The following is a 27,038-nucleotide window of genomic DNA, read 5'->3' on the forward strand; positions in this document are numbered from 1 at the left end:
GCAGGGGGCTCAGGGAGTGCGAGGATTGGCCGTGGCGTGGGAGCCACCAGGGCAGGGCAGCCGGTGACGTGCGGTCCCTGAGGCTAGGGCAGTTCTGCTCACTCATGCCCTTCATCCTGTGCCATCTGAGAGGGAGGGTCTCAGTCAGATGGGAACTTGGGGGTACAGATGTGGAAACTCACTCTCCCTTAATTTTAAGAGATGTGTCGGAGGAATATGGGGGAGCTCACAGACCCAGAGGGAAAGCAGTAGCAGGCCGTGGGAAAACGTGAGCCCTCAGGCCCCAGGGCCAGCAGTGAGCCACGTGTCACCTTTGTCGAAGACCCACAGTGAGGTCCCTCACTGTGCCACATGTGTGCCCCTTGGCCAGGGGACAGGGCATGGAAGTGAGTTCTAGTGATCGTAGGATGCTGGGGAGGGAACTTCCTCAAACAGCAGCTAAGACACTGTCACTGAAACAGGGACATGCCCACCTCAGCACTATCAGTCCCAGTTTATAGATGAGAAGGCCAAGGTTCAGAAAGGTCAATGTGCATGCACCTTGCTCAAGGTCAAGTTGAGGCTGTGGTTCAAAGCGTGGGTTTCTTTCTTTCTTTCTTTCTTTCTTTCTTTCTTTCTTTCTTTCTTTCTTTCTTTCTTTTTCTTCCTCCCTCCCTCCCCCCTTCCTTCCTTCTTTCCTTTCCCTTTCCTTTCCTTTTCTTTCTTCTTTCTTTCTTTCTTTCTTTCTTTCTTTCTTTCTTTCTTTCTTTCTTTCTTCCTTCCTTCCTTCCCTCCCTCCCTCCCTCCCTCCTTTCTTCCTTTCCTTTCCTTTCCTTTCCTTTCCTTTCCTTTCCTTTCCTTTCCTTTCCTTTCCTTTCCTTTCCTTTCCTTCTTCTTTCTTGATTTTATTTATTTATTTGACAGAGAGAGAGTGAGAGCACTAGCCGGGAGACATAGGGAGAGGAGAAGTGCGCTGTCTGCTGAGCAAAGAGCCCAATGTGGGGCTCCATCCTAGCACCCTAGGATCCTGACCTGAGCCGAAAGCAGACGCTTAACCGACACCCAGGCTCCGTGTGGGTGTCTGACTCTAAAGTCTAGTTTCTTTCTAGCGTGTCTAGGAATGGGAGTGGTGGCAGGGAGCAAAGCACCAGTCGCAGAGGTGCGTTTTCTCCCTGTCAAGAAGCCAAGGCCCTGCACCCAGGTGGGAGCAGCTGCTCATGGTGCTGTGGACTCTGCCAGTCCCACTACTGCCCGAGTGCCGTTGCCTCACCGCAGGCCCTCGGCATGCTCCAGGAAGAAAAGCAGCCTCCGTGAACTTGTGCTCAAAGCCTGTTGGCTAGAAATGTGTCCGTTGTGGAGGCATGCAGTGCGTGAGGGGTGGGAGGGGAAAGCCAGGCCCACATTGTGCCACTCTGAAGAGATGATGGGAATTGCCTGGGAGAATGAAGGGGAAGTCTGGGCAGAGGGAGCAGCATGGGAGCGGGAGGGAATCTTGAGAATGGGAAGGAAGGTGCAGGGGAGGGGGAGCTGCGTCAGGGGCTCTGTCACGAAGGTACCGGTCCCACTCTGGGGCTCAGTCTTATCCTGGGGAAGTCCCAGCTGGAGAACCATTTGTAGTGGGAGTCGCTTTGTCAGCTCTGTCCTGTAGGAAGCTCGTTCGGGTGGGAGTGGACAGTCTGCTCACGGTGCCCCCAGAGCAGTTGTCCGGGAGAGCCAAGGCTAGGGATGATGACAGAGCAAATGCCAGGCTATATCAGCCCACTGTTGGCTCCTCGTCCTGGGGTTTCTCTGGTTTGGGGCCTTGAGGCCAAAAGTGGAGTGTGGGGAGTCATTTGGCAGAGTGAGGTGTTCAGGGGACGAGAGTCGACTGAATGCTGGGGGCTGTGGCTCATGCCCTGCCCCTCAGGACGCTCAGGGCCTCTGGGGGTGTCATCCGGGTGAGGACGGATGACGAGGGTGGCCGCGTTGCTCCTCAGCCTGCTGGGGTGCGTGGAGGGTGCAGTTCTGTCTCTACCACGGTGCGATCTTTGTACCTTGGACACTTCTTCGCGGGTCCTGTATAATAAGGAGAAAACTGGGTTGGGGGAAAATGTGAGGCTCCAGGTAGCTTGCATTTGCCCAATGAGAAGGCTGTTCTGTAGCACGGGAGCTTGCCCGCTTGAGGTATTTGGTGATGCCACCTATGTGTCATGTCTGCTACAGAAAGACTTGTGCCACCTAGCTAGTGCCCATTTTTGTGGGTTGTGTCACTCCCTAGATTGTGATATACATCGCTGCCAAGTTTGCCTAATCTTTCATTCTTTTGATCTTTTAAAGAATCAGAATGTGCGTGTGAACCTGAAGATACTCTACAGGCTTACGATGGGCCTTTGTTCCCAGTTGAAGGCAAGGCGTCTTACTGTACCTTGAGGTTGGCAGGCACTCTTGCTCACTGTTCCCCAAGAGCGTCTTTCACTCCCATCCACGCTCAATGTCTTTGAGTGTGCAGGAGACGGAGCAGTGAGTTCTCAGGACAGGTTAACTTGTGCGTCACTCATAGAAGGATAGTCTGCATGAGAAGACCTGAAGTTTTAAAAATGTTTTCTGTAAGCTAACAATTGTAGCATTTTTTAAAGCTACCAATTCAATTGGAATGTTTCTTTTTTTTAAGGATTTTATTTATTTATTAGATAGAAAGGGAGAGCATGAGTAGGGGGAGGGGCAGAAGGAGAGGGAGAAAAAATCTCCAGCAGACTCCGCACTGAGTGGGCAGAGCCTGATTCGGGGCCGCTCTCAAGACCTTGAGATCATGATCCTGAGATCATGACCCTGAGATCATGACCTGAGCCAAAGTCAGATGCTTAACCCACTGAAGCCACTCATGGGCTCCTCAGTTGGAATGTTTCTAATGCTGCAGTTAACATAAAAGGTGAGCGTTTATTTTAGTTTAATAGGGAGATGGACACAGCTCTACTCAGAGTCTCATTGGGAAGCAGAGCTCATTCACAGAACAATCAAGAAGAGTTGAAGGAAGGGACTGGGTACGGAGGTGAGGCCAGGAGTGGGGGGCCAGCGAGGGATGGAGAAGCCTCGGAGACAAGCACTGGCTGGAAGCTTTTCCACTGATGGGCTTGAAGGGGAAGTTGTCACCAGGATCCGGGGAGAGTGGAGGCCCTGCAGGGGCTACCGGTCAGGAGCCGGGCACCAGGCACAGTGGCTATAGGCCCAGGACTGTGGGCTGCTGGGAAGGGTCCAGCGGGAGAGAGGAAGCCCATTTCCCTCCCCTACTGCTGCAAATGGGCAAAACCAGCCCAAGAGCTGAGGAGGAGCCAGGTGGTGGCCTGGAGCACGTCTGCCCTTCCCCGAGGGCAAAGTGTAGGGCACGGGGCCTGGGGGAGCAGGGCGAGAGCACAGCAGAGGCACAGGCAAAGCCAAAGGCTTTCAGATGGCAGCAGGAAGGGACACACATGACAAGCCCCGAGAAGAGGCATGGAGATGGTCTGAATAAAAGCAGAGACATTTCATACTCTTGGAGGAGGTGACCTCATAAAGATTTCACCTCTCCCCACACTAATCTATAAAGCCAATGCAAAAACCAATGAAAATTCTAGCTACACTTTTGGGAATTCAGTAAACCTATTCTGAAGTTAAAATGGAAAGCTGAAAGTCTAAAAATACCTACATCATACTTAAAAATGATAAAGATTAGAGCTCCTTGGTGGCTCAGTCAGTTAAGGTCTCATGCCTTCAGCTCAGGTCATAATTCCAGGGTCCTGGGATCCAGCCCCACATCAGACACCCTGCTCCACGGGGAGCCTGCTTCTCCCTCTACTCCTCCCCAGTCATGCTCGCTCTCTGTCTCTCAAATACATAAATAAAATCTTTTTTAAAATTTTTTAAAAATGAGAAAGATTAAAGAAAATTGGTAGTGGGGTTTAGCCTACCTGATATTTCTAAATATCTCTACGAGGTCTTGGTAACGAAACAGGATACTTGAAGGAAATAGGAGTCTTACTAGGAAGGAGGACGGTGGAAGGGCGGCTGTTGGGGGGGAGCCACCTCTCACTTAGGAGTTGCCGAATTCCACCTCAGTGCAATCAAGTAGGCTGTTCAGCAGGTAGAAATAATTTAAAAGTAACATTGGTATCATTTCTTCCTACAAAACAGGTTTATGGTTTATGGCAACTATTTTGTACCTTGGAGCTTCCTTTGATACCAATTTTAGCAGGTAAGCTACCGTAAAGATGATGGACAGCCCTGTTTCTAGGGAATTCTTGACATTGTTTGAGGGCAGCTGTTTCTCTCTTATTAGGGCAGGCAGTGTGTCATGTGGGCACTAAGAGGGAGCAAGCCCTTTATTTCCCTCTCTGTAACTAGAGGGGTTGGATAGCATCACCTTTTGACCTAGAAGGACCAGAAGGTTCTGACCTCTGGTCACATGGGATCCCTTTTGCACCGCATGATTCTGCCGGGTACCCTGGCCAAGCGGCAGCCCCATGCTCCTGGGAGTCGCAGTGTGGGATGAGCCTGTGGTGTGTTCTGTATGGCAGTTGTTCATTCTGGTGGCGTGCTGTCAGCCCCCCCACCCTCGGGACAGGCCCCAGGACAAGGGGTGCAGGGCCCTCCTCTGCCTTTGCCTCTTAGTCACCACTCTGCCCAGGTCCTGCTGGGCACTAGGGGAGCTGAACCTGGCCCAGCGCTCTGCAGCCCACGGGGCCTGAGGCGACTCCATCCCATGTGGCTGGCCAGGGCGCATCCCCACCACCGCCACTGCTGGGCTCCAGCACTGACCCTCATGGACAGTCGGTCGAGGTGGACATGGCATGCGCTGTCATTATTGTCCTTGCCCTTGAGCCTTTCACAGAAATGACTCATTGGTGCAAGTTTCATCTGCTTTCGTGTTTGAATCACAGTGATGGAAAGCCACAGCATTCAGGTGGACCGAGAAGAAATGGAGAGGACTTCAGCACTTCTGGGGGTGAGTTCTTATTTCAGAGCCGTGGTGCCGGTTAGCTCTCTTCTGCCTGTAAGTCCTTCCTCCCCTCCTCCTCCTTTCCTCACTCATGCCAGACTGACGCCGAGGCCTCCTGTCTCTGACGTGTGCAGGGGAGCGTCAGGCCCTGCTGGGCTTTAAACAGGCATGGCAGCTGGACGCTCGCTCCACGGCACTTACGGGGTTTCATGGACCCTCCGGCTTCTCAAAAGTCAGGCTCTTCTCACAAGGACATCCCCCTGTAGTTTGGTGAGGGTAATTCGTGGCTTTCTTGGGTTCTTTGAAAAAGCAAGAACAGGGTGCCTGGGTGGCTTAGTTGGTGAAGCATCTGTCTTCGGCTCAGGTCATGATCCCAGGGTCCTGGGATCGAGTCACATGTTGGGATCCCCACTCAGAGGGGACTCTGCTTCTCCCTCTGCCTGCCGCTCCCCCTGCTTGTGCTCTCTCTCTCAAATAAATAAAATCTTTTTTAAAAAGCAAGAAGGAAACTTTCTGCCAAAAATTAAAAATACAGAGGGTGCATAGAGATGCATGAAAAATGCATTAAAATGTTTCACGTAAGTTATTTTAAAGGAAACTCTGATATAACCATCATGTAGGTCATAGTGTAGAATTTCTGGAAGCCCTGTGTGCCCTTCCTCTATCAGAACTTCTTCCTGCTTCCAAAAGTAACCTCTGCCCTGACTTCTGGAGTCACTGTGTTGTTGCTTTTGGTTTCCTTTGCAGTTTTTTTTTGTTTTTTTTTTAAAGATTTTATTTATTTATTTGACAGAGATAGAGACAGCCAGCGAGAGAGAGAACACAAGCAGGGGGAGTGGGAGAGGAAGAAGCAGGCTCATATTGGAGGAGCCTGATGTGGGGCTCGATCCCATGACGCCGGGATCACGCCCTGAGCCGAAGGCAAACGCCCAACCGCTGTGCCACCCAGGCGCCCCTCCTTTGCAGTTTTTGACCTCAGTGCCTAAATGGTGCGTTTGGCTTTTCTTTGGAACTCTGAGTTAGTGGTCCTCTGACTGCTGTCCCTCCGCCTCCGAGTCTCAGCTCCACCCATGTCCCATGTCGCTTGGTACTTAGTCTTCCATCACACCCCCTGTTCCACTGCTGATAGCATCTGGGGTGTGGCCAGCTTGCAGCCCTTACAAACCACGCTGCTCCCTTGAGCATGTCTCCCCAGCTTTAGTAAGGGGCACTGAATTGCTTTCCGAAGTCACACCGCCAGAAGCACACATGGAGAGGGTCCTGCCATTGCACGTCCTCACCTCCATGGGAACACCAGGCTTTTAGGAGCAGCCCTACTAGCGGGGACGTAATGGTATCTTGTTATGACTTTTATTTCTATTTTCCTGACTACTAACGAGATGGAATAGCTTTTCATATCATCATTGGCTATTAGGAGTTTCTCTTGGGTAAAATATCTTTTCAGGTTTCTTACCCATTTTTATATGGAGGGCTCTGTCTTTCCCTTACTAATTTATAGGACATCTTGATATAATCCAATTACAAGCCTGTTACATATACCTTCTCCCTCTCTGTGTTACCTTTTTACTCTTCTAATGGTGTCTTTTGGCAAATAGAAATTCATTAATTTTTAATATAGCGTAATTTACCAATCTTTGTCCTTATGGTTAGTGGTTTTTGTATGCTGTTCAAGAAAGCTTTCCTTATGCCAAGCTCATGAAGTATTCTCATGTGTTATGTTTAAAAGCTGTTTTTGGGGGCGCCTGGGTGGCACAGCGGTTAAGCGTCTCCCTTCGGCTCAGGGCGTGATCCCAGCATTATGGGATCGAGCCCCACATCAGGCTCCTCTGCTATGAGCCTGCTTCTTCCTCTCCCACTCCCCCTGCTCGTGTTCCCTCTCTCGCTGGCTGTCTCTATCTCTGTCGAATAAATAAATATATTCTAAAAAAAAAAAAAAGCTGTTTTTGTTAGCCTTTGTTTAGGTTTATAATCCACCTGATTTTTTCTTTTCATGTATTTTTGAGAAAGAAATTGCATATAGTGCATAATACAAATATTTTTAATTATTGTGATGAAGTGTAACTTTTAGCATAAAACTTACCATTTTAACCATTTCTGATTAGACAGTACAGTGGTATTAAATACATTTGCATGGTTGTACAGCCATGATCACCATCCATCCCCAGAAATGTAAAACTGAAGTTCTGTGCCCCTTAAACAGTCACTTTCTGCTCTCCCCTCCCCTCCAGCTCCTATCAGCCACCATTATGGTTTCTGTCTCTATGATCTGACTGCTCTAGGTACTTCACGTAAGTCAAATCACACAGAATTTACCTTTTCGTCACTGGTTCATTTCACTTAGCATGTCTTCCAACATTCATCCTTGTTGTAGCACGTTGCAGAATTTTCTTCCTTTTCGAGGTTGAATGTATGTACCACATTTCGCTTACCATTCATCTGCCCGTGGATGTAAGCAAGTTGGGTTGCTTCCATGTTTTAGCCATTGTGAGTAATGCTGCTATAAAAATGGGTGTACAGATATCTCTTTGAGGCCCTGCTTTCAGTTCTTTTGAGTATGTACCCCAAGGTGAATTGCTAGATCTTATGGTAATTTTTAATTTTATGAGGAACTACTGTACTTTTTCCACAGTGGTTGTACCATTTTGCATTCCCACTAACAGTGCATAAGTGTACTTTCTCCACATCCTCACCAATACCTGTTGTTTTCTGAGTGTTTTGTTTTGTTTTTATAATAGCCATCCCAATGGGTGTGAGGTGGTGCTATCTCACTGTAGTTTTGATTTGCATTCCCCTAATGATTAGTAATATTGATCCTCTTTTAATGTGCTTACTGGCCATCTGTGTATCTTCTTAGGTAAAATGTCTATTCAGGTCCTTTGCCCATTTTTGAATTGGGTTGCTAATTTTTTTTGTTGAGTTTTAGGATTCTCTACATATTCTGGATAGTAATTCTTTCTTTCTTTCTTTCTTTATTTTTTAATTTGAAGAGTTAGAGACAGCCAGCAAGAGAGGGAACACAAGCAGGGGGAGTGGGAGAGGAAGAAGCAGGCTTATAGCGGAGGAGCCTGATGTGGGGCTCGATCCCATAACGCCGGGATCACGCCCTGAGCTGAAGGCCGACGCTTAACGACTGCGCCACCCAGTTGCCCCTGGATAGTAATTCTTTATCAGATACATGATTTTTAAATATTTTCTCCCATTATGGTTTGCCTTTTTATTCTGTTGATAGTGTCTTTTGATGCACAAAATTTTTGAATTTTCGTAGTCCAATTTAAAATTTTTTCTTTTGTTATCTGTGCCTTTGTTGTCATATCCAAGAAATAGCTGTTAAATCCAATATTGTGAAGCTTTTGTCCTGTGTCTCCTTCTAAGAGTTTTATTGTTGTAGGTGTTACATTTGGTCCCTGGTACATTTTGAGTTAATTTTTATTTTTTTATTTTTTTTATTTTTATTTTTTATTTTTTTTTATTCTTTTTATTCGACAGAGATAGAGACAGTCAGAGAGAGAGGGAACACAAGCAGGGGGAGTGGGAGAGGAAGAAGCAGACTCATAGCAGAGGAGCCTGATGTGGGGCTCGATCCCATCACGCCGGGATCACGCCCTGAGCGGAAGGCAGACGCTTAACCGCTGTGCCACCCAGGCGCCCCATTGAGTTAATTTTTGTATATGATGTGAGATAGGGGTCCACCTTCATTTTTATGCATGTGAATGTCCAGTTTTCCCAGCACCATTTGTTGAATAGACTGTACTTTCTGCATTGAATGTTCTTGGCATGCTTGTCAAAAATCATTTGACCATATAAGCAAGGGTTTATTTCTGGGCTCATCATTCTATTCTTTGTCTCTTTGTCTGTCTTTATGCCAGTACACACTGTTTTGATTAGTGTAGCTTTGTAGTCAATTTTGAAATCAGGAAGTATGGGTCCTCCACATTTTTTCTTTTTTTTTTAAGATTGTTTTGGCTACTTAGGGTCTCTTGAGATTTCGTATGAATTTTAGGATGGATTTTTCTATTTCTGAAAAAAAGGTCTTCAGGATTTTGATAGGAATTACATTGAATCTGTAGATCACTTTGAGTAGTTTTTCTAAGTCTTCCAATCCATGAACATGAGATGTGTTTCCACTTATTTATTTTTAAATTTATTTCAGCACTGTTTTATAGTTTTCATTGTATGAGTCCTTCACCTCTTTTGTTAATTCCTAAGTATTTTATTCTCTTTAATGCTTCTATGAATGGAATTGTTTTTACAATTTCCTTTTCAGATTGTTCATGTGTAGAAATGCAACCAATTTTTGTGTGTTGATGTTGTTTCCTGCTACTTTGCTGAGTTTCAAAGTTCTAAAAGTTGTTTGTTTATCGTTTTTGCTTTTCTTCTTNGTTTTTGTTTTTTTTTTTTTTTTTTTTTTTTTTTTGGTGTGGACTCGAGTTTTCTACACATAAAATCATATGATCTGCAGAGATAATTTTACTTCTTCTGTCCCAATTTGGATGCCTTTTATTTCTTTTTCTTGCCTAATTGCTCTGATCAGAACTTGAAGTACCATGTTGAATAGAAATGGTGAAGGCAAGCAACCTCGCCTTGTCCGTCATCTTAGAGGAAATGCTTTCAGTCTTTCCTCATTGAGTATGATGTTTCCTGTGGGTTTTCTTATATGGTTTTTATTATGTGGAGGTAGTTCCCTTCTGTTCCTAGTTAGTTGAGTGTTTTTATAATGAAAGGGTGTTAAATATTGTCAAATGATTTTTGACAGGATCTTGTATGTTTTTTTTATCCCCTCCATTCTGTTGATGTTGCATATTACGTTGATCAGTTTTAATGTATTGACCCATACTTCCATTCCAGGACTAAATCCCACTTGGTCGGGGTGTATAGTCCTTTTAATATATTGCTAGTATTTTGTTAAGGATTTTTGCATCAATAATCATAAGGGTTGTTGGTCTATAGTTTTCTTGTGTCTCTGTTTGGTTTTGGTATCGGGGTAATGCTGATCTCATAGAATGAGTTAGGAAGTGGTCTTCCCTCCTCTCCATTTTTTTGGAAAAGTGTATGAGGGATTGGTATTGGTTCTTCTTTAAATATTTGGTAGAATTCACCTGTGAAGCTAATGATCTGGGGCTCTTCTTTGTTGGGAGATGGATTATTGATTCAGTCTCCTTACTAGTTATAGGACTATTCGGATTTTCTGTTTCTTGGTGATTTAATTTTGATAGGTTTTGTGATTTTAGGAATTTATCCATTTCATCTAGGTTATCCAATTTGTTGATGTACATTCATACTACTTTCTTGTAATTCTTTTTATTTTTGTAAAATAATGTCCCCACTCTCATTTCTGATTTTAATAATTGAGTTTTCTCCTTTTTTCTTAGTCCATTTAGTGAAAATTTGTCAATTTTCTTTTTTCTTTAAGAACTAACTTTCGGTTTCATTGGTTTTCTCTATTGTTTCCCTATTTATTTCATTTATCTGTTCTGATATTTATTATCTTCCTTTTGCTGCCTTTAGGTTTAGTCTGTTCTTTTTCTAGTTCTTTAAGTTGTAAAGTTAAGTTATTGATTTCAGATCCTTCTTAATATTTATAATATTTATAGCATTTATAGCTATAAAATTCCCCTTTATTGCTGCTTTTGCTGCATCCCATAAGTTGTGTTATGTTGTATTTTCATTTTCATTCATCTCTAAGTAATTTCTAAATTCCCTTTTGATTTATTCTTTGATCCTTTGATTGTTTAAAAATAATTTGCTTAATTTCCACAGTTTCATGAATTTTCTAGTTTTCCTTTGGTTATTGATTTCTAACTTCATCCTGTTGTAGTCAGAGAAGATGCTTTGTATAATAACTATTTTTTCAAATCTCTTGAGCCTTAATTTGTGGCCTAACGTATGTTCTGTCCTGGAAAATGTCCCCTGTGCATGTGTGTGGTTGTTGCTGGGTGGTGCTCTGTATGTTTGTTGGATCTGGTTGGTTTCTTGTGCTGTTTAAGTCTTCTGTTTCCTTACCTTCTCTGTGGTTGTTCTACCCGTTGTTGTGAGTGGAGTAATCAAGTCTCCCAACAACTATTGTAGAATTGTTTATTTCTCCCTTCAGTTCTGTTTTTTCTCCATATATTTTGATCATCTGTCATTGGGTGTGTAAATGTGTATAATTGTTGTACAACAATTGCTGCATGTATCACATACATGTCATCCTTTGTCCCTTATAACCATTTTTGATTTAAAGTCTATTTTTTCTGATAGTAATATAGCCATCCCTGGTCTATTTGGGTCACTATTTGCATATCTCTTTCTATCCTTGTACTTTCAACCTGTCTGTATCTTTGAATTTAAAGTTTGTTTCTTTAGCATATAGTTGGATCATGTGTTTTTATCTATTCTGCCAATCTCTGTCTTTTGATTGGAGAGTTTAATCCATTTACATGTAAGTAATTACTGATAAAGAGGGACTGACTTCTGTCATTATGCTGTTTTCTATGTGCATTATAGATATTTCGTCTCTCATTTCCTACATTAGTGTCTTCTTTGTGTTTAGTTGCTTTTTTTGTAGTGAATGGTTTAAATTCCCTTCTCATTTTCTTTTGTGTATATTCTATAGCTATTTTCTTTGTGGTTACCATGGGGATGACATTTAACATCCTAACATTATAACACTCTAATTTGAGTTTATTACAGCTTAACTTGAATAACATGCAAAAACTCTGCTCCTTTACAGCTCCGTCCCCACCCCTTTCAGTTGTTGATGCCACAAAATTATATCTTTATACATTGTGTGCCCCAAACATAAACTAATATGTCTCTTAAATTATGTAGGAAACATGACTTGGAGTTATAAACTAAAGTTACAGTAATACTAGCTTTTACACTCATAATTGTTTTTTTTTTAAGTATGGAGAAAACAAAAAGTGCAGTGACAGATTGTTATTATAATACTGGCTTATATAACTGCCCACACATTCACCTTTCTTAAGATCTTTATTTCTCCATATGGCTTTGAGATACTTTCTAGTATCCTTTCATTTCACCCTGCAGTACTCCTTGAGCATTTTTTCCAGGGCAGGGCTAGTGATCACATCTCCCTCAGCTTTTCTTTATCTGGGAATGTCTCAGTCTCTCCCTCAACATTGAAGGGCAGTTTTGCCAGATGCAGGATGCTTGGTTGACAGTTTTTCCCGTTAAGCACTTTGAAAATATTGGCCTACTGCCTTCTGGCCTCTATAGTTTCTGATGAGAGATCTGCCTCACTGACCTTATTGAGGATCCTTTATATGTGTTGACCCTTCTCTCTTGCTAATTTCAAGATTATCTGTTCATCTTTTGAACTGTCTTTTGAAACTTTGTCATCATCTGTCTTTTGAAACTTTGATTATAATGTGCCTTAGTGTTGATCTCTTTTAGTTCCTCTTACTTGAAGTTTGTGGAGCTTCTTGGATGTTCATTTTCATGTATTTCATCAAATTTGAGAAGTTTTCAGTCATTATTTCTTCAGATATTTTTGCTGCCCCTTTCTCTCTGTCCTCCATCTGGGATGCCCACAATGCATATGCCAGTCTGCTTTATGGTGTCCCACAGGTCCCTTAGACTCTGTTCACTTTTCTTCAATTTATTTTCTGCCTGTTCCTCAGTCTCAATAATTTCCATTGTCCTATCTTCAAGTTCACTGATTCTTTCTTCTGCCTGCTCAAATTTGCTGTTGAACCCCCCCAAGGGAATTTTCTCTTTCAGTTAGTGTACTTTTCAGCTCCAGGATTTCTTTTTTATTTCCTTTTAGGTTTTCTCTCTCTTTATCATTATTTGCATTTTGCTCACACATTGTTTTCTTTACTTTCTTCACGTCGTCCTTCAGTTCTTCGAGCATCTTTAAGACGGTTGTTTTAATGTCTTTGTCTAGTAGATCTGCCATTGGGTCTTTTCCAGGGACAGTTTCTGTTGATGTTTTGTTTTGTTTTGTTTTTCCCTTTGAATGGGATGCTTTTCTTCATATGCCTTGACATTTTTTATTGAATACTGGACATTCAAATCTGATAATGTGGTAGGTCTGGAAATCATATTCTCCCCCTACCACAGGGTTTGCTGTTTTGTGTTAGTGTTTTTGTTTTGGGGTTTTTTATTGATGTAGGCTATCTCTGTGCTAAAGATCAGCCTGAGGAGCAAACTTAAGGTCTTCTCATGTTTTTTTCTAAGATCTTTCCTGGGCATATACAGTCTGTTTCTAATTTTCCCTGAGTAAGCAGTAGTAGTCAAACATCCTTGTCTTTAATTTCTGGATCCCAAAGGGAGGAAAAGTGAAAAATGAAGGGGGATGTAAAAGGGTGCTGGCCCTTTAATTCCCCTGAAAGTCTGTTCAGCTGGAGGGAGAGGGTCTTACAACAATGTGAGGAGGGGCAACAACAACTGCCTGCCTATTGGTCTGTACCTGTGTTATTAAAATTAGCAGTCAGAGCCCAGATCCCCACTATTTGGAGGACTGGGGTTTTTTGCACACCCTGGCTTCTGCACACTGTTCCAGAAATAGGTGGATGATTGCCTGCTATGTGGCTGGGGGTGGAAGATGGGGATGGGTCGCTGCTACTGTGCTGAGAGCTGAAATGGACCACAAGTAGCTGCAATTTACCTTCTAAGCCTGGAAGTTACAAGCCTTCAACAGATTCCTCCATTCAAAATGGCTATTGAATCCGATGGTTTCTGCCCCTGCCACTGTGGTCCAGGTGGGAGGCTGTTTCGCACCGACAGGTGCTTCCTACTCTGCCATCTTCCCAGAATCTCCTTGGTGTAAATTATAAGCGAATAACTTGGCATGTTTTTACATATATACCTATGCATGTGGCTCCACCCAGAGCAAGATACAGAATATTTCAAGCACCCAGAAGTCTTCTCCTTCCTGTCTCCTCCTAGTTTGTACCCCCAGAAAGAGGCATTCATCTGACTCAAGTGATTTTGAGCTTCACGTAAATGGAACCACACAGTGTGGGCTCTTTGGTTCTGGCTTTTTTTGCTCACATTCTGTCTATGGGATTTGCTTGGTTGGTGAATTTAGCAGACATGGGTTCCAATAAAACTTGCTGTGTAACACCCATTTAAGAATGTGTCTTGGCTTCTTTACATCCTTCCCATTGGTAGGCACTGTATTCACAGCAGCTGTGAATATTCATGTGCATAAACTGTGGTGGATGTGAGTGCTCCTGTCTCTGGGTTTTCTATCTGGAAGTGGAATTGCTGGATCACAGGGTGTGTGCAGATGATTGGTACTTCCAAAGACCTCTTGGAATTGGTCATGACCTTTTCCAGTCCCGTTTGCTACATCCTCACCAGCGCACACTGCCAGTCTTTCTCACTTTAGACATTCTGGTGGGTCTGTCATTGTACATTTACAATGGATTGTGTGGATTTACATTGTGGATTTAGTTTGCATTTCCTGGATGATCAGTTATATTGAGGACATTTCCATATGCTTGATGGCATTTTGGATGTATTCTTTTGCGATCAATTTTGCAAAGACTTCACCCATTTTGAAATTTATGTTAACTGAATTTTTCATATTGATCATAGGAGTTCTTTATATATTCTGTATGTGAGTCCTTGCAATACATTCTGTATGCAAGTCTTTTTTAATATATATTGAAAATTCTTTCTCCCAGTCCAGGGTTTGGCCAACAATAGTCTGTGGGCCAAATCCATCCTGTGGCCTATTTTTATATGGCGTACAAGTTAAGAGTGGTTGTTACAATTTTTAAAAGACAAACACATAAAGAGGAATATGTGACAGGAGCCATATGTGGCCCATAGAACATAAAATACTTTCCAGCTCAGTCTGTGTCTATGGCTTATCTTTTCACTCTCTTAATAGTGGTATTTTTTGGTGAACAGAATCTCTTTATTTTAGTGAAGTCCAGTGAACCATTTTTTTAAATGTTTAAGAATTTTTATGTGCTGATATCTTTTGTCTGCCTTCTAGTAAAGATGTCCTTCTATGTTTTCTTCTATAAGCTGTGTTATTTTAAGCCTACCATTCATTTCACATTAATTTTTCTATATGGTATTAGGTATGGTTAAGATTTTTTCTCCAAGTTGATTTCTGTTTATTTCAGTTTATTAAAAGTACCATTGTTTCCCTACTGAATTACAGTAGCATCTGTGTCAAAAGTAAGATCACTGCTGTCAAAAGTTCAAAGAAAAACAGAAGTAAAACCAGTGAAGCACTGTAGTAGTAATTTCAAAACTTAATTGTGCACACGCCAAAAAGACAGTTTACAAACCAGGAGCACTCAAACGAGGCCATGGAGTGTGGCTCAGAGGGTTATTGTTATAAAGCAACTTTTATGGTGTGGATGCAGGGGCTGGTTATTCTTCACAGTTGTGGACTACTGCATTAGGATTTGGGGGGCACAATTTGAGATTCACTTATGATTTTCAGAGGCATAAGCAAGAAGTGACCCAGATCAAGTTAGCCTCTTGCGATCTTGCAGAATAGACTAAACGAAGCGTTGCTTGTCGGACTACACTGGTTTTGTCTGCTTAGGGAATTTTCAAGGCTCCATGTGTGTTTGATTTTAACACCGTGTAATGTGGATTTTTTTCTGGACTCTGTTCTGTTTCGTGGGTTTTGTTGTTGTTGTTGTTGTTTTGTCTATCCTGTGCTAATACTGCCCTGCCTTAGTTATGGTAGCTTTGTAATAATATGTCTTAATACCCTATGGCATGTTTTCCATCTTTGTGTTTCTTCTATATGGTATTGTCCAGTCTTAGGTTCTTTGCATTGCCATATAAAATTCTTTGATCTGCTTTTTTAAAAACCCTGCTGGGATTTTGGTTGTACTTTCATGCGTATGACAAAGGACTCCTGTGTAGACTATAATAGAGAACTCCTATCAATAAGAAAAAGCCAGTTAACGTAATTTTTGAGTAGGTGGCAATTTGAAATGAATCTACCCATGCGGCCACGCAGCCAGCACCTGCACCTAGCTGAGCCCCACCCAAGGTGCTGATCCACGGAAGTGTGTTTGGTCTGTCATGTGGCAGCAGGTAACTGATACAAGCTGGCCCAGCTTCCTCTCATGAACAGAGGGCTTGCGGTCCCCGCTTCGTGGCATGACGGGGGCCCCCGGCCTGGCCGCCGACCCCAGAGCCCAGCTGGGCTGCCCCCTCGTTCTGCCTGTTGCTTTGTAGTTTGTATGTATCCCTGCTCTGAAGAGAGGCTTATGTTTTGTTTTGTTTCTTTTAAGAAACTGTCTTTTTGTTTTTCTCTGTTTATATTTATCCATTTCTTCTTGTGCCTGAACGCGAGGGGTGCGTTAATATGCAAGGTTACTGTGCCATTTTAACTGGAAGCTCAGACAGTTTATGGCTGGAGTTTTTGTTCCCTAAGGTACAGCTTATACCTGAAGGGACCCGTTATCTGTCCTTTAATGCTCTGTTCTTTTGTTTCCTTTTTCTCACTTGTTTCTTTGATGACTGAGTTTTGGCAAACTTTAACCGAGGCAAGTGTTTCTGGCTTCTTCTTTACGCCTAGGTACTGTTTTCTTGTATCAGACTTGTCCTACTCCTAACTTCACCGGACCTTCTTTGTAACTTCTTTCAAAATTTCAGCCTCAAGGCCATCCTCATCTGATGAAGGATAGAAAACAGATGATATTTCACCATGGTGGGTTGGGTTAGCCTCTGCTCTCTGTTTTCTTTTATAATTACATTTTTAAGTCCTGACTTCCTTCTACTTTTCTTCTGACAGAAGTGGCAAGGGGGCCACAGGCTTATAAATTCAGCTCTGCTCCACTCCGCACTGTGTCAGCCGTTGCATAGGGTACGGTTAGGTTTTTTTTCACCTAGACCATCCGTACCTCCCACCCCTCAAGCCAGGCTGTGTCCCGTGTGGTTGCGTGTGGTTGTTCAGAGCATGGTCCCTGGTGTCCCCTGCGGCTGCTGTCTCTGCTGGGTGGGAGGGCCCTATGAGGTCATTGGTACTGCCTCCTTTACCTTGGGATACTTTGGATGCTTTTGAGTTTGTGGTATGATGCTAGATCCCTTTTCTAGTAGTAATATTCCTGGAGAATTCATTCTTTCCCTTATTTTGCTATGTTATTTCCTATTTTGCTTCTTTCATTTGCTTCCTTAGGTTTGGAGAGAATGATTCCATGAGCCTAAGTTTCCCACTATGAGTCAAAGTATATATTTTTAATGTCTATTTTGGTAAATTGTAGGCTATTTTTTATTTTTGTAAGAACTTTTTTGGGGAACAGTTTGATGAACAAATTAAATAATCTTACATTGTGAAAAACATTAGTGAGATTTTGTGTTCCCATTCACAGTCTCGTCTCAAGGAGTTGGAGCAAGAAGCCCATTTTGTTGCAGGAGAGCAGTTTCTTATAACAAGTAATAATCAACTTCGAGAGGTAAAGCTAAATTTTGTTTTTGTTTTTGTTTTTTTTAATAAAATCTGCTTAAGAAGCAGGGGTTAAAGAGTGATTTGTTTTGAATTTATAAGTATTCTTTTATGTTGATCATCTGGAAAGTATATAAGTTCCCCATGTTTTCTCACATCGAGATTCATTCCTTCAAAGCCTGTAAATCCCAGAAAAGTATGAAATCAGAATTTGGGTGTTTGTAGCATCTACTTGGGTGGGCCTTCTGCGGCTGTGGTAGTGACGTTCAGCTTCTCTCAGATCTGAGACCCGCTCATCACATGTCACTGCTTTGTTGAAGGTCCTCTTCGGCAAGCTAAAGCTGCCCCTGCTGAGTCCCAGGGAGACTCTTCCCAGAACGGGGCTGCAGAGACTCCCGTCCACATCAGAAGCCGTGGTAAGTTCAAAAATTTTCCCCTTTCTTTTTGAGACAGTAACACGCCTGCACCACGTGCGAGTCACCCTCAGACTCATCCGTGCCCCCTGCAGTGGGCTGTGCGGGAGGTGCTCCCATGAGGTGCTCCCCGCAAGGCTGCCCTCCTAGTATGAACCGTGAGAAAGAGGCAGACAGTACAGTTTTCCAGAAGCAATCCACTGACTTCACTTTCTGCAAAGGACAATTAGGTGGAATTTTGTTCTGAAAACAAATTGTTGTCAATCCAATCACAGCCTCTTAGAAACTAGAGGCTGCCAGAGGCTAGAAATGGGGAAGGTTGTCAGTCTTCTCCTTTCCTAGATTTATTTTATTTTTTAATATAGATGTGGAAGGGTTTTTTTCTTTTTTTACGATTATTTATTTATTTATTTGTCAGAGAGAGAGAGGGGTAGAGCACAAGCAGGGGGAGCGGCAGGCAGAGGGCGAAGCAGACTTCCCGCTGAGCAAGGACCCTGTACGGGACTTGATCCTAGGACCCCGGGATCATGACCTGAGCTGAAGGCAGACACTTAAGCGACTGAGTCACCCAGGCGTCCCCCTAATTTATTTTAGAAAATTTGAGCTACCTTTCCTCTGAGAGGAGCCTGTTGTATAAACAGGGAGGAGCGAGGGTCTACTCTGTCACAATGGCAGAGTATAGGGGCACCTGGGTGGCTCAGTGGGTTGGGGCTCCTCGACTTTTGATTTTAGCTCAGGTCGTGATCTTGGGACAGTGGGATCAAGCCCTGAGTTGGGCTCTGCGCTTGACAGGGGGTCTGCTTGGGATTCTTTGCCTCTCCCTCTTTTGCTCGCTCTCTAAAATAAATGAATAGGGGCGCCTGGGTGGCACAGCGGTTAAGCGTCTGCCTTTGGCTCAGGGCGTGATCCCGGTGTTGCGGGATCGAGCCCCACATCAGGCTCCTCTGCTATGAGCCTGCTTCTTCCTCTCCCACTCCCCCTGCTTGTGTTCCCTCTCTCACTGGCTGTCTCTATCTCTGTCAAATAAATAAATAAAATCTTTAAAAAAAAATAAATAAAATAAAATAAATGAATAAATCTTTAAAAGATACGTGTTTTTAAAAAAAAGAATGGCAGAGTATAAATAGATGTTCAGAATCCAGTAAGTAATATTCGTGAAAGCATGCAGAGTGGAGATCAGTAAGTGAACTTGTTGTTGTTTTTAAAATTTTATTTATTCATTTGAGAGAGAGCATGAGGAGGGGGGAGGGGAGTAGTAGAGGGAGAAGCAGGCCCCCTACTGAGCAGGAAGCCCAGGACCCCCAAGATCACGACCTGAGCTGAAAGCAGGCGGTTCACCGACTGAGCCACCCAGGCTTCCCTGCAGGGGACTTGTGTCGCTACGGTCAGAGCCGGCTATGGGTGTGCCAGCTTGTGCTCTCTGTGCCGTGTCCAGCATTTGACTTAGCAGCAGCCTCCGTCCCTACGCACATGGCCACTCCAGCATGGTATGCTCTGCCTATCTCGGCCCTGCCAGAGCTCCTTGCCTTCTGACAGTCCCCACGTGCGGCCCTCAGTGGGCTCAGGTGGCAGTTCTTGAGTGAATCATGACATCCGTAGAGTGATGTGTCCCAAAGGGGGTTTGAATATGCCCCCGTCCCCACCTCAGTAGATGCCTGTCCTCCTGGGTCCTTGAGAGCCAGCAGTGGGTGGAGCAAGGGTGGTGGAGTCAGCCACCACATCCACCTGCATAGCTTGGGCATGTTATTTGACTCCCTGTGCCTCAGTTTCCTGACCTGTAAAAGAAGTATAATAACAGTCCTTTCCCTACAGCAATTTTGTGAGTGTTCAGGTGTGTGTATGTGTGCTGGGTGGAAAGCAGTATTTCGGACCATGCCTGACATATGAGCTGTTAAAAACCAGCAAGTACTGGAGTACTGGCTATAATTATTAGCTACTTCATCCAGAAACCTGCAAGTCATCTTGGATTTTCTTCCAGCCTCACCCTGTAGCCAGCCTTATGGTCTCTACCTGCAAACATAGGTCTTGAGTTTGTCTGCTCCCTCCGTCCTCACGGTCACCACCTCAGTCACCTCCCACTCACAGCCCTGCAAGCCCCCTCCACAGCCTCCCAGGTGTTCTTACCCTGCTGGTTATCCATCACATCCAGGCAGAGCAATCTTTAACAACATTAGAAAAATCATGTTACTCCCCTGATGTACATTCCAGGGGCTTCCTGTGACCCTTAGATTAATGCCCAAGCCCTCTAGTGTGTCCCCAGGCCCCGGGTCTGGCCCTGCCCCTTCTCCAGCCCCCTCGCTCCCGGTGCCCCGCAAGCACACTGCTCTTCAGCTCTTCACAGGTTCTGCACGGGCTCCTCCCCGGTCTGGAGACTTCTCCTGGAGTTTGCGCAGTGGCTTCTTGTTGGCTTAAGTGTTGCTTTCAGAGAGGCCTCCCCTGGCCACACAGACAACAGTAAGGCCCCCAGGCACAACCTGTTTCTTCACGCAGATTTGTTTCCTGCACCTAAAGTTACCTTAGTTACTGTTGGCTTGTCGCTCTAGGATGTAGGCTACGCAGATCAAAGCCCTCGTTTGACTTGTCCACTGCATCTCCAGAGCCAAGCAGCCTGAACCAGCACAGATGTCTGCTGTTTGTTCATGGGGATCCAGGACGACAGGGAGCAGACCCCTGCCTACTGGAGAGGCTGGCATGGATTTCACACCCGCACTGCAGAGGGGCACCGTGCCCTAAATTTGGAGCCGCGGTGGTACCTGGAAAAGCCTCACACTTGCCGTCATGGGGCCGGGAGCTGAGGGTCTCAGGCTGATTTATTCTCCGTCCTGGCACCAGCTGGCAGTGTTGCCCTTCCCTTTGCTGCTCCTTAGCTTTTCCAGACAACCAGCAGCTAAGAAAGGAAACGTAACTCTCTTCTGGTGTTGATGTGCTTTCTTGTAGACAGAATTAACAACCTTAATTATTTTTCACAAAGACATGATCGAGGTAAATCATATTAACCTCTCTTATTTAACTGACCAAGTCATACTACTTTGTGCATTTAAAAAAAAGATAAAATTTTACGAGGGAGCACATGTACATGGTTCTAAATTCAGAATTAAGACTCCTCTCTTCTTTCCTTCACCCTTCCTGTTCCCCTCCCCGTGGGGAGAGGATGTGGTCTTCAGGTAAAATGTGTAGCCTGGAACAGTTCAAGTAAGGGCACAACTGTGATCTTAGATTTGGTTTTATTAGGTTTTATTTTTATTATATTTTATATTTTATTTCACAGCAATATTGAGCAGAAGGTACAGAGATGTCTCATATACTGCCTTCCTCTCACCCCCACCACACCCATTCCCCCACTGTCAACATCCCCACCAGTGGGGCCATTTGTTACGCTCGACAAACCTCCACTGACATGTCATCATCATCCGAAGTCCATGGTTTATCTCTGGGGTCACCCTTTGTGTTGCACATTCTGTGGGTTTGGACAAATGTGTAATGATGGGTGTCTGCCATTATGCTTTCACACAGAGTAGCTTCACTGCCCTAAACACTCTCTTGCTCCACCTGTTACCCCCCGCCCCGATATTTTCACTGCCCCCATAGTTTAACCCTTCCCAGAATGTCCTGTAGCTGGAACCATACAGTGTGCAGCCTTTTCAGGCTACCTTCTTTCCCTTAGTAATGTGCATTTAAAGTTCCTCCGTGTCCTTTCCTAGTTGATAGTTCATTTCTTTTTAATGATGAATAATATTCCATTGTCCGAATGGACTACAGTTTATTACCCATTCACCTACTGAAGGACATCTTGGTTGCTTCCCAGTTTTGACAATGAGGAAGAAAGTTGCTAAAAACATTTGTGTACAGGTTTTTATGTGGATGTAAGTTTTCAGCTCCTCTAGGTAAATGCCAAGGAGCATGATTGCTGGATCATATGGTGAGAGTATATTGAATTTTGTAAGAAACTCACAGACTATCTCCCAAAGTGGCTACACCATTCTGCCTTCCCACCAGCCACAAATGGAAGTTCCTGTTGCTCCACATCCTCGCCAGCATGTGGTATTGTCAGTGCTTTGGATTCTGCCCATCCTAACAGATGTTAGCTGTGTCCTGAAAAGTCCACACTTACAGCTGGTTGGAGAAGGGAGGAGTCTTGTTAATAGTCTGTCACTGTGGTGTGGGGACGGAAGTCTTCGTGGTCCAGGTGACAGCTGTGAAGATGGAGCAGCAGACGAATTTCCAGAGCATTTTTAGAGCAGAAAGGAAGTCTGTGAGTGTGAGTTCATGTGAGTGTCAATAAAAGACTGTGGGGGTAGCTCTTGGTTTTGTTAGTTGTGCGACTAAGCAGAGAGAAAAGGCCATTACTCAGGGAAAACTGGGAGAGGAGCAGTTTACTGGGGGGCAGGGAATCAAATGTTTACTCTTGGGTGTGTTAAGAGCATTAAGACAGATGTTGACAAGACATGGGCACAGAGATGTTGCAGGCGCAGTTGGGTCAGTGAGAAGTCTTGTGCTGGAAGTGGTCAGCCAGTTTTTAGTAAAGTTGCCCTGGGATGGCCGGAGCTTTGGAAAAACACTCATGCCTAGGCTGATGACTGATCCACAGAATCGTGTCTGTGGGTTGGACGGCCCAGGCCCAGGCATGTTTTTGAAGCTCCCGCCTGTTTCTCATAAGCCAGCCAACATTGATAACCACAGAACCGAACACTGAGAAACTGACACTTAAAGGTCAGGGAAAGAGGCTGCGAGTGGCCATGGAGAGAAGGGAGCTGAGAAGAATGTGCTGTCAGGAGCCAACACGGAGTGTGTGACAAAGCTCACAGGCGGCTGGCGGCTATGGAACTGCCTCTGATCATGAACCAACGCTGGTAGGGCTTTGTCCGACGTTTTATGAGATCAAATACTTAAATCTTTCCAAGAGTCCTCGGACGGCTCAAGTAGAGATATACAGAGAGACTGTGGTTAGAAAGTTATTTTGTGAGTAAGGTATCAGGATAAAGAGAGCTAGTCAAATCTTAAGCAGTTTTCTTGGCTAAGTGTTTTCATGTACTTTCATCCCCCAGGGGATAGCTCTTCTAAGTAAAAGGCAATTCTGGATTGTACTGAGGTAGGGTGCCTCCCCCTGGGCAGCGTCTACCCCCACGACACCAGTGTCGGCTCTCCGGGTTATGATTCTCCTTGGGTCCTCAGTCTTTATTCCAACAGACAGGGATGCAACTTCATGCCTTACACTGTTACATGAGAGTTATAGCATCAGTTACCCCAACCTGATTTATAGATTCAAAACAATCTTTGCAGCAGTTTTTTGGAGACGCTGGCAAGCTGATTCCAAAATTGACACGGAAATGCAAAAAACTAAGAGCCAGTGTGCTCTTGGGAAGCGCTACTGGGGGACTTAGTCTGTTGGACTCAAGACTAATCCTAAATCAATAAGGATTGCCAGGAACTAAGTAAGTAGCACAGTATAGTGTCGATTGGAGCATGAAGAAATAGACCTGTGGACCCAGGATGGGGAGTACACATGTGCGTATGAAAGGCATGATCTCCGAGAGGGCAGCTCTGCAAAGTAGTGAGTAAGGGGGGCTTGCTCCATAAATGACCCCTATTTCATGCCATACACAAAAATAAACTCCAAGCGAATTGTACATCTAAATATGAAAAGCAAAACAACAAAGATTGTAAAAGATACTGTAAGGGAATATCCTTAAGACTCTGAGGTGGGTGAGTGTTCCTAAACAGGACACAAGATGCATTACCCATACAGGAAAAGATTGATGAATTGGACAGTAGTAGAATTAAGAATCTCTGTTTATGAAGAGATGCCATTAAACAAGTACATAAGTAAGCCACAGAGGGCAGAGGATTTCTAGTAAATAACCGGCTGAAGAAAACGCTGTCCAGAATAACAGATTCCTAGAAATCAAGGGGAAAAAAAGACACGCCAACCAGTTTTTTAAATGGGCAAAAGACATGAACAGGAGTTTAATGAGAAAAGATACCTATTAGTCATTGAGTATGTGAATACTATCCAACTGTGTTAGTCGTTGGGAAAATACGTATAAAACTACTGTGCGGTATCACTTCACATTTACCAGAATGGCTAACATTAAGGCCTGGGACAGCACGTGTTGGAAAAGACGCAGAGCAGTTGGAACGTCTGCGTGGTGCTGACGGGGTACAGACGGGCACCTTCACTTGAGCGAACTGGCTGGTGTTGCCTCTGCTGCTGTTGGCCCTGCGATTCCATTCCTCTCTGTGTTTCTACTCTGCAGAACTGTGACATATGTTAACTGAAATCCAGGCTCCAGTATGTTCACAGCAGCACTACTCATCATGGCCCATTAACAACCCACCAGTATGCATCAAGCAGAAAATATAGTTGTCCTACATTCAAACAGTTGAAAACAAGAGTACAAGTAAATGCTGCTTCATACAACACAGATGAACCTTAAAACCACCATGTTGAACAAGCCCACACACGCAGAGTACCTGTCCGGTTCCATTGATACGATGTTCGAAAGCTGCGAAAAGTGGCCTTGACGATGGAGGTCAGGGTGGTGCTTACCTGCACAGGAGGGGCAGGGACCCGCAGGGGACCTGGAATGTTCCGTGTGCGTGGCCTTACCTAAGTGTGTTCACTTTGTGGTAATCGCACAAACCATGTTCTTATGATCTTGTGTTGTCCTGTATGTAATATTTTGATCTTTTAAAATTAGTTTTAAAATCCATAATCCTATTCTGATGTTACCTCACTGACATTATGCCCAGATAACTGTGATTGAAATGGGTGTTCCTAAACTATTGAGTTACACATTTGTAGGCATTTTCTTAGTTTATTCTCCTATGTGGTATTTTACATACCCTGGATTTAGACTTCATGAATTTAAATCTCAGGAGCAATCTTATTTCCAAGCTTGTGTGAAGTGCCTTTAGCTCCTATATGGACAGCAATGATTTTGTAAGGGATTTAGATTAAGACGCTTGATAAACTGAGTTTATTATGTATGAATCTTTACTTTGGAAAATGTGGCCAATACAGACCATTTATTAGCACCTTCTCCAGCTGAAAATAAGTGTTCAAAATGTTAAAATTAAATGGAGGAATTATATTGGTGACATTTATTCTCATTTTTCAGTTAAGGGCTCTTCAGGACCTCCATCCATTACCCAAGATAATTTTGGAATATAGACGGGTAAGTTCCCTTTGTGTGTGAGTGAGTTGATGAGGGAGGGGAGCCATCTGGCACCCCCTCTGATAAGAGCAATCAATCCATAATCACGACCGGAGCCCAGGCAGTGCTCTGAAAGGAGCAGAGCTTGTTCAAGCCGGCCGGTACCAGCGCTGCTCGCATGCACCCCGCTCTGCTCAAGCCCACAGTCACCCTGCTCGGCACTGAGCCACAGGGTCCCACGGGGACGAGGTTGGATGAAGACGGGAAGGGGGCATGTGTGTTGTCATCAGGCAGCTTCACTGTGGGCTAGACTCCGCCAGCACAGAGTTCAGACGCCTCTCTCAAGGGCCTCCTCCGGCTCCCCAGCCCAGGCCTGGCGAGGTTACCTCGGCCCTCTGAGCATGTTGGCTCCCTTGTTCGCTGACATGTCCCCTTCTTCCTCGGCAGCCCACGCTTCCTCTGTCTGTGTGCCTGTGTGTGTTCCCTGTTGTTTGTGAATGTGTCCATAACTTTGGCCGCCACTTGTACCATCAGTCTGTCGCTCCCTGAACCTGTGGCCTGCTGCTCTCCTGAGGTGTGGCAGCCGGCAGGGCTTGGTCATGGCACCAAACGGCCTTCTCCTTGAAGGGACAAAATGATTGGAAGAGAACTAAAGGCACCCTAGGGGATGCAGGAGGATGGGTACCCACGACACTACATTTAACTTTGCAACGTTTCTGTGAAAAGAATTATTCCAGAATTATTCCAGAAAAGGGGGTAGGGTGCCATCTTTCTCTGTGGATCATTGTTATTTAATTCTGGGTACTACACCAGTCCATTTCAGGGCTTCCTGGAGTTATCAGAGCTGACACGTGAGTGGCACATGCCCAGCGCTCTGTGAAACACTGCTTTGATGCTTGTTCCTGCTCGATGCTTAAACAAGAAAATGATTACGTTTGTCTGTGTAACCTAGGTTCACAAGACCAAGTCGGCCTTTGTGGATGGATTACTAGCTTGCATGAGAAAGGTAACTGAGCTAAACGCGATACTGTGCTCAGGAATGTGGTTTCCCGTGGCTTCAGATACATGTACAATTTCCTGAAATTTTAGTTAACGATGGAAATCACCAAATATTCTTGAGCTGTGAGCCATGATTTTGTTATTACTCAGGTCTCTTTATAGCCTGAGTTGACATCATGCCTTCAGAACTGGAGCTGCATGTACGCGGGAGCTCTGGGGCTGCCCAGGCACTGTGACACCTGTCACCGCACCTCCTCTCGTGCCCGTTGCAGGGAGACGCTGTTCTGGTTCACCCGTGAGGAGCCTGCAGTCACAGGTGTTCTGTCTGGGCCCCTGTCTGGGCTGCACAACCCCGCCTGGTCCATGCTGTGCCCCCATGGCACACGGCCTTCCTCTCCCCATGCACAGGGGCTTAAAGGGACACAAAGACCCACATGTCCTGTTGCAGTTTCTGCACGGTTAGGGGGAACCTCCTTGTCGGTCAGCAGTTTGCTGACACCCAGGGACCTCTCGGGGTTGGGGGCTTCGGGCCAAAAGACGTCTACAGGAGAGCAGTGAGCGTTGCGTGCTATGTGCAGGGAGTCTGAAGGGTCACTGTGTTCTTGACTTCACATGGCATTGCCAGAGCTGAAACTGATTCTTCTTAACTGATAAAGGGCTCCATTTCATCTACGTGGAATCAGACTGGAACTGTGACTGGAAGACTTTCAGCCAGGCATCCGGTAAGTTAGCGCTCCTTGTTAGATGCCAGTTTCTGTGCCTCGGAGTTGGGTTTTTGCCTATGTGCTTGTGCACTTTCCGTTTCTAAGAGGGGGCCCCATGTTGATAGATGTGTTTTACTCTGTTTATCCACTCAACTAATACTCATTTAGCACCTACTGTGTTTTGGGAACATGGTGGGGGAACAAGACACATGGTCCCTTCTGTCACCAAGTGTTGAGTTAGTGAGGAGTCCTTTTCATCCAGAGAGTCATGTGCGCTGCAGCTGAGGGCAAAAGGGACATCCCCTTCCCACTTCCCCTTCCTTGTCTTCATATTTGTATTGGACAGGATGCTTCTGAAGTCCAGAAATGTGTTGAAATGTCTGATGCTCTGACGACCTCCTCCATTTCTTTGTTGTTGTTCCAGACTGTCTCTGAGGAAAAAAGCTGTAAATACCCTTGAATTTATGA

General features: G+C 44.6%; 1 protein-coding gene across 1 annotated transcript in view; it reads left to right on the forward strand.

Moving 5' to 3' along the window:
• The window catches only part of POLN (DNA polymerase nu), a 150,804-nt gene that overhangs the window by 41,623 nt on the left and 82,143 nt on the right, over window positions 1-27,038 (forward strand). The window contains 8 exon segments of the mRNA XM_034670987.1: window positions 2,296-2,364; window positions 4,126-4,186; window positions 4,872-4,936; window positions 17,227-17,310; window positions 17,621-17,716; window positions 24,832-24,888; window positions 25,820-25,873; window positions 26,523-26,588. Coding sequence (XP_034526878.1) covers window positions 2,296-2,364; window positions 4,126-4,186; window positions 4,872-4,936; window positions 17,227-17,310; window positions 17,621-17,716; window positions 24,832-24,888; window positions 25,820-25,873; window positions 26,523-26,588 — 552 coding nt within the window.

This window comes from Ailuropoda melanoleuca, chromosome 11 (assembly GCF_002007445.2).
Source record: "Ailuropoda melanoleuca isolate Jingjing chromosome 11, ASM200744v2, whole genome shotgun sequence".
NCBI lineage: Eukaryota > Metazoa > Chordata > Mammalia > Carnivora > Ursidae > Ailuropoda > Ailuropoda melanoleuca.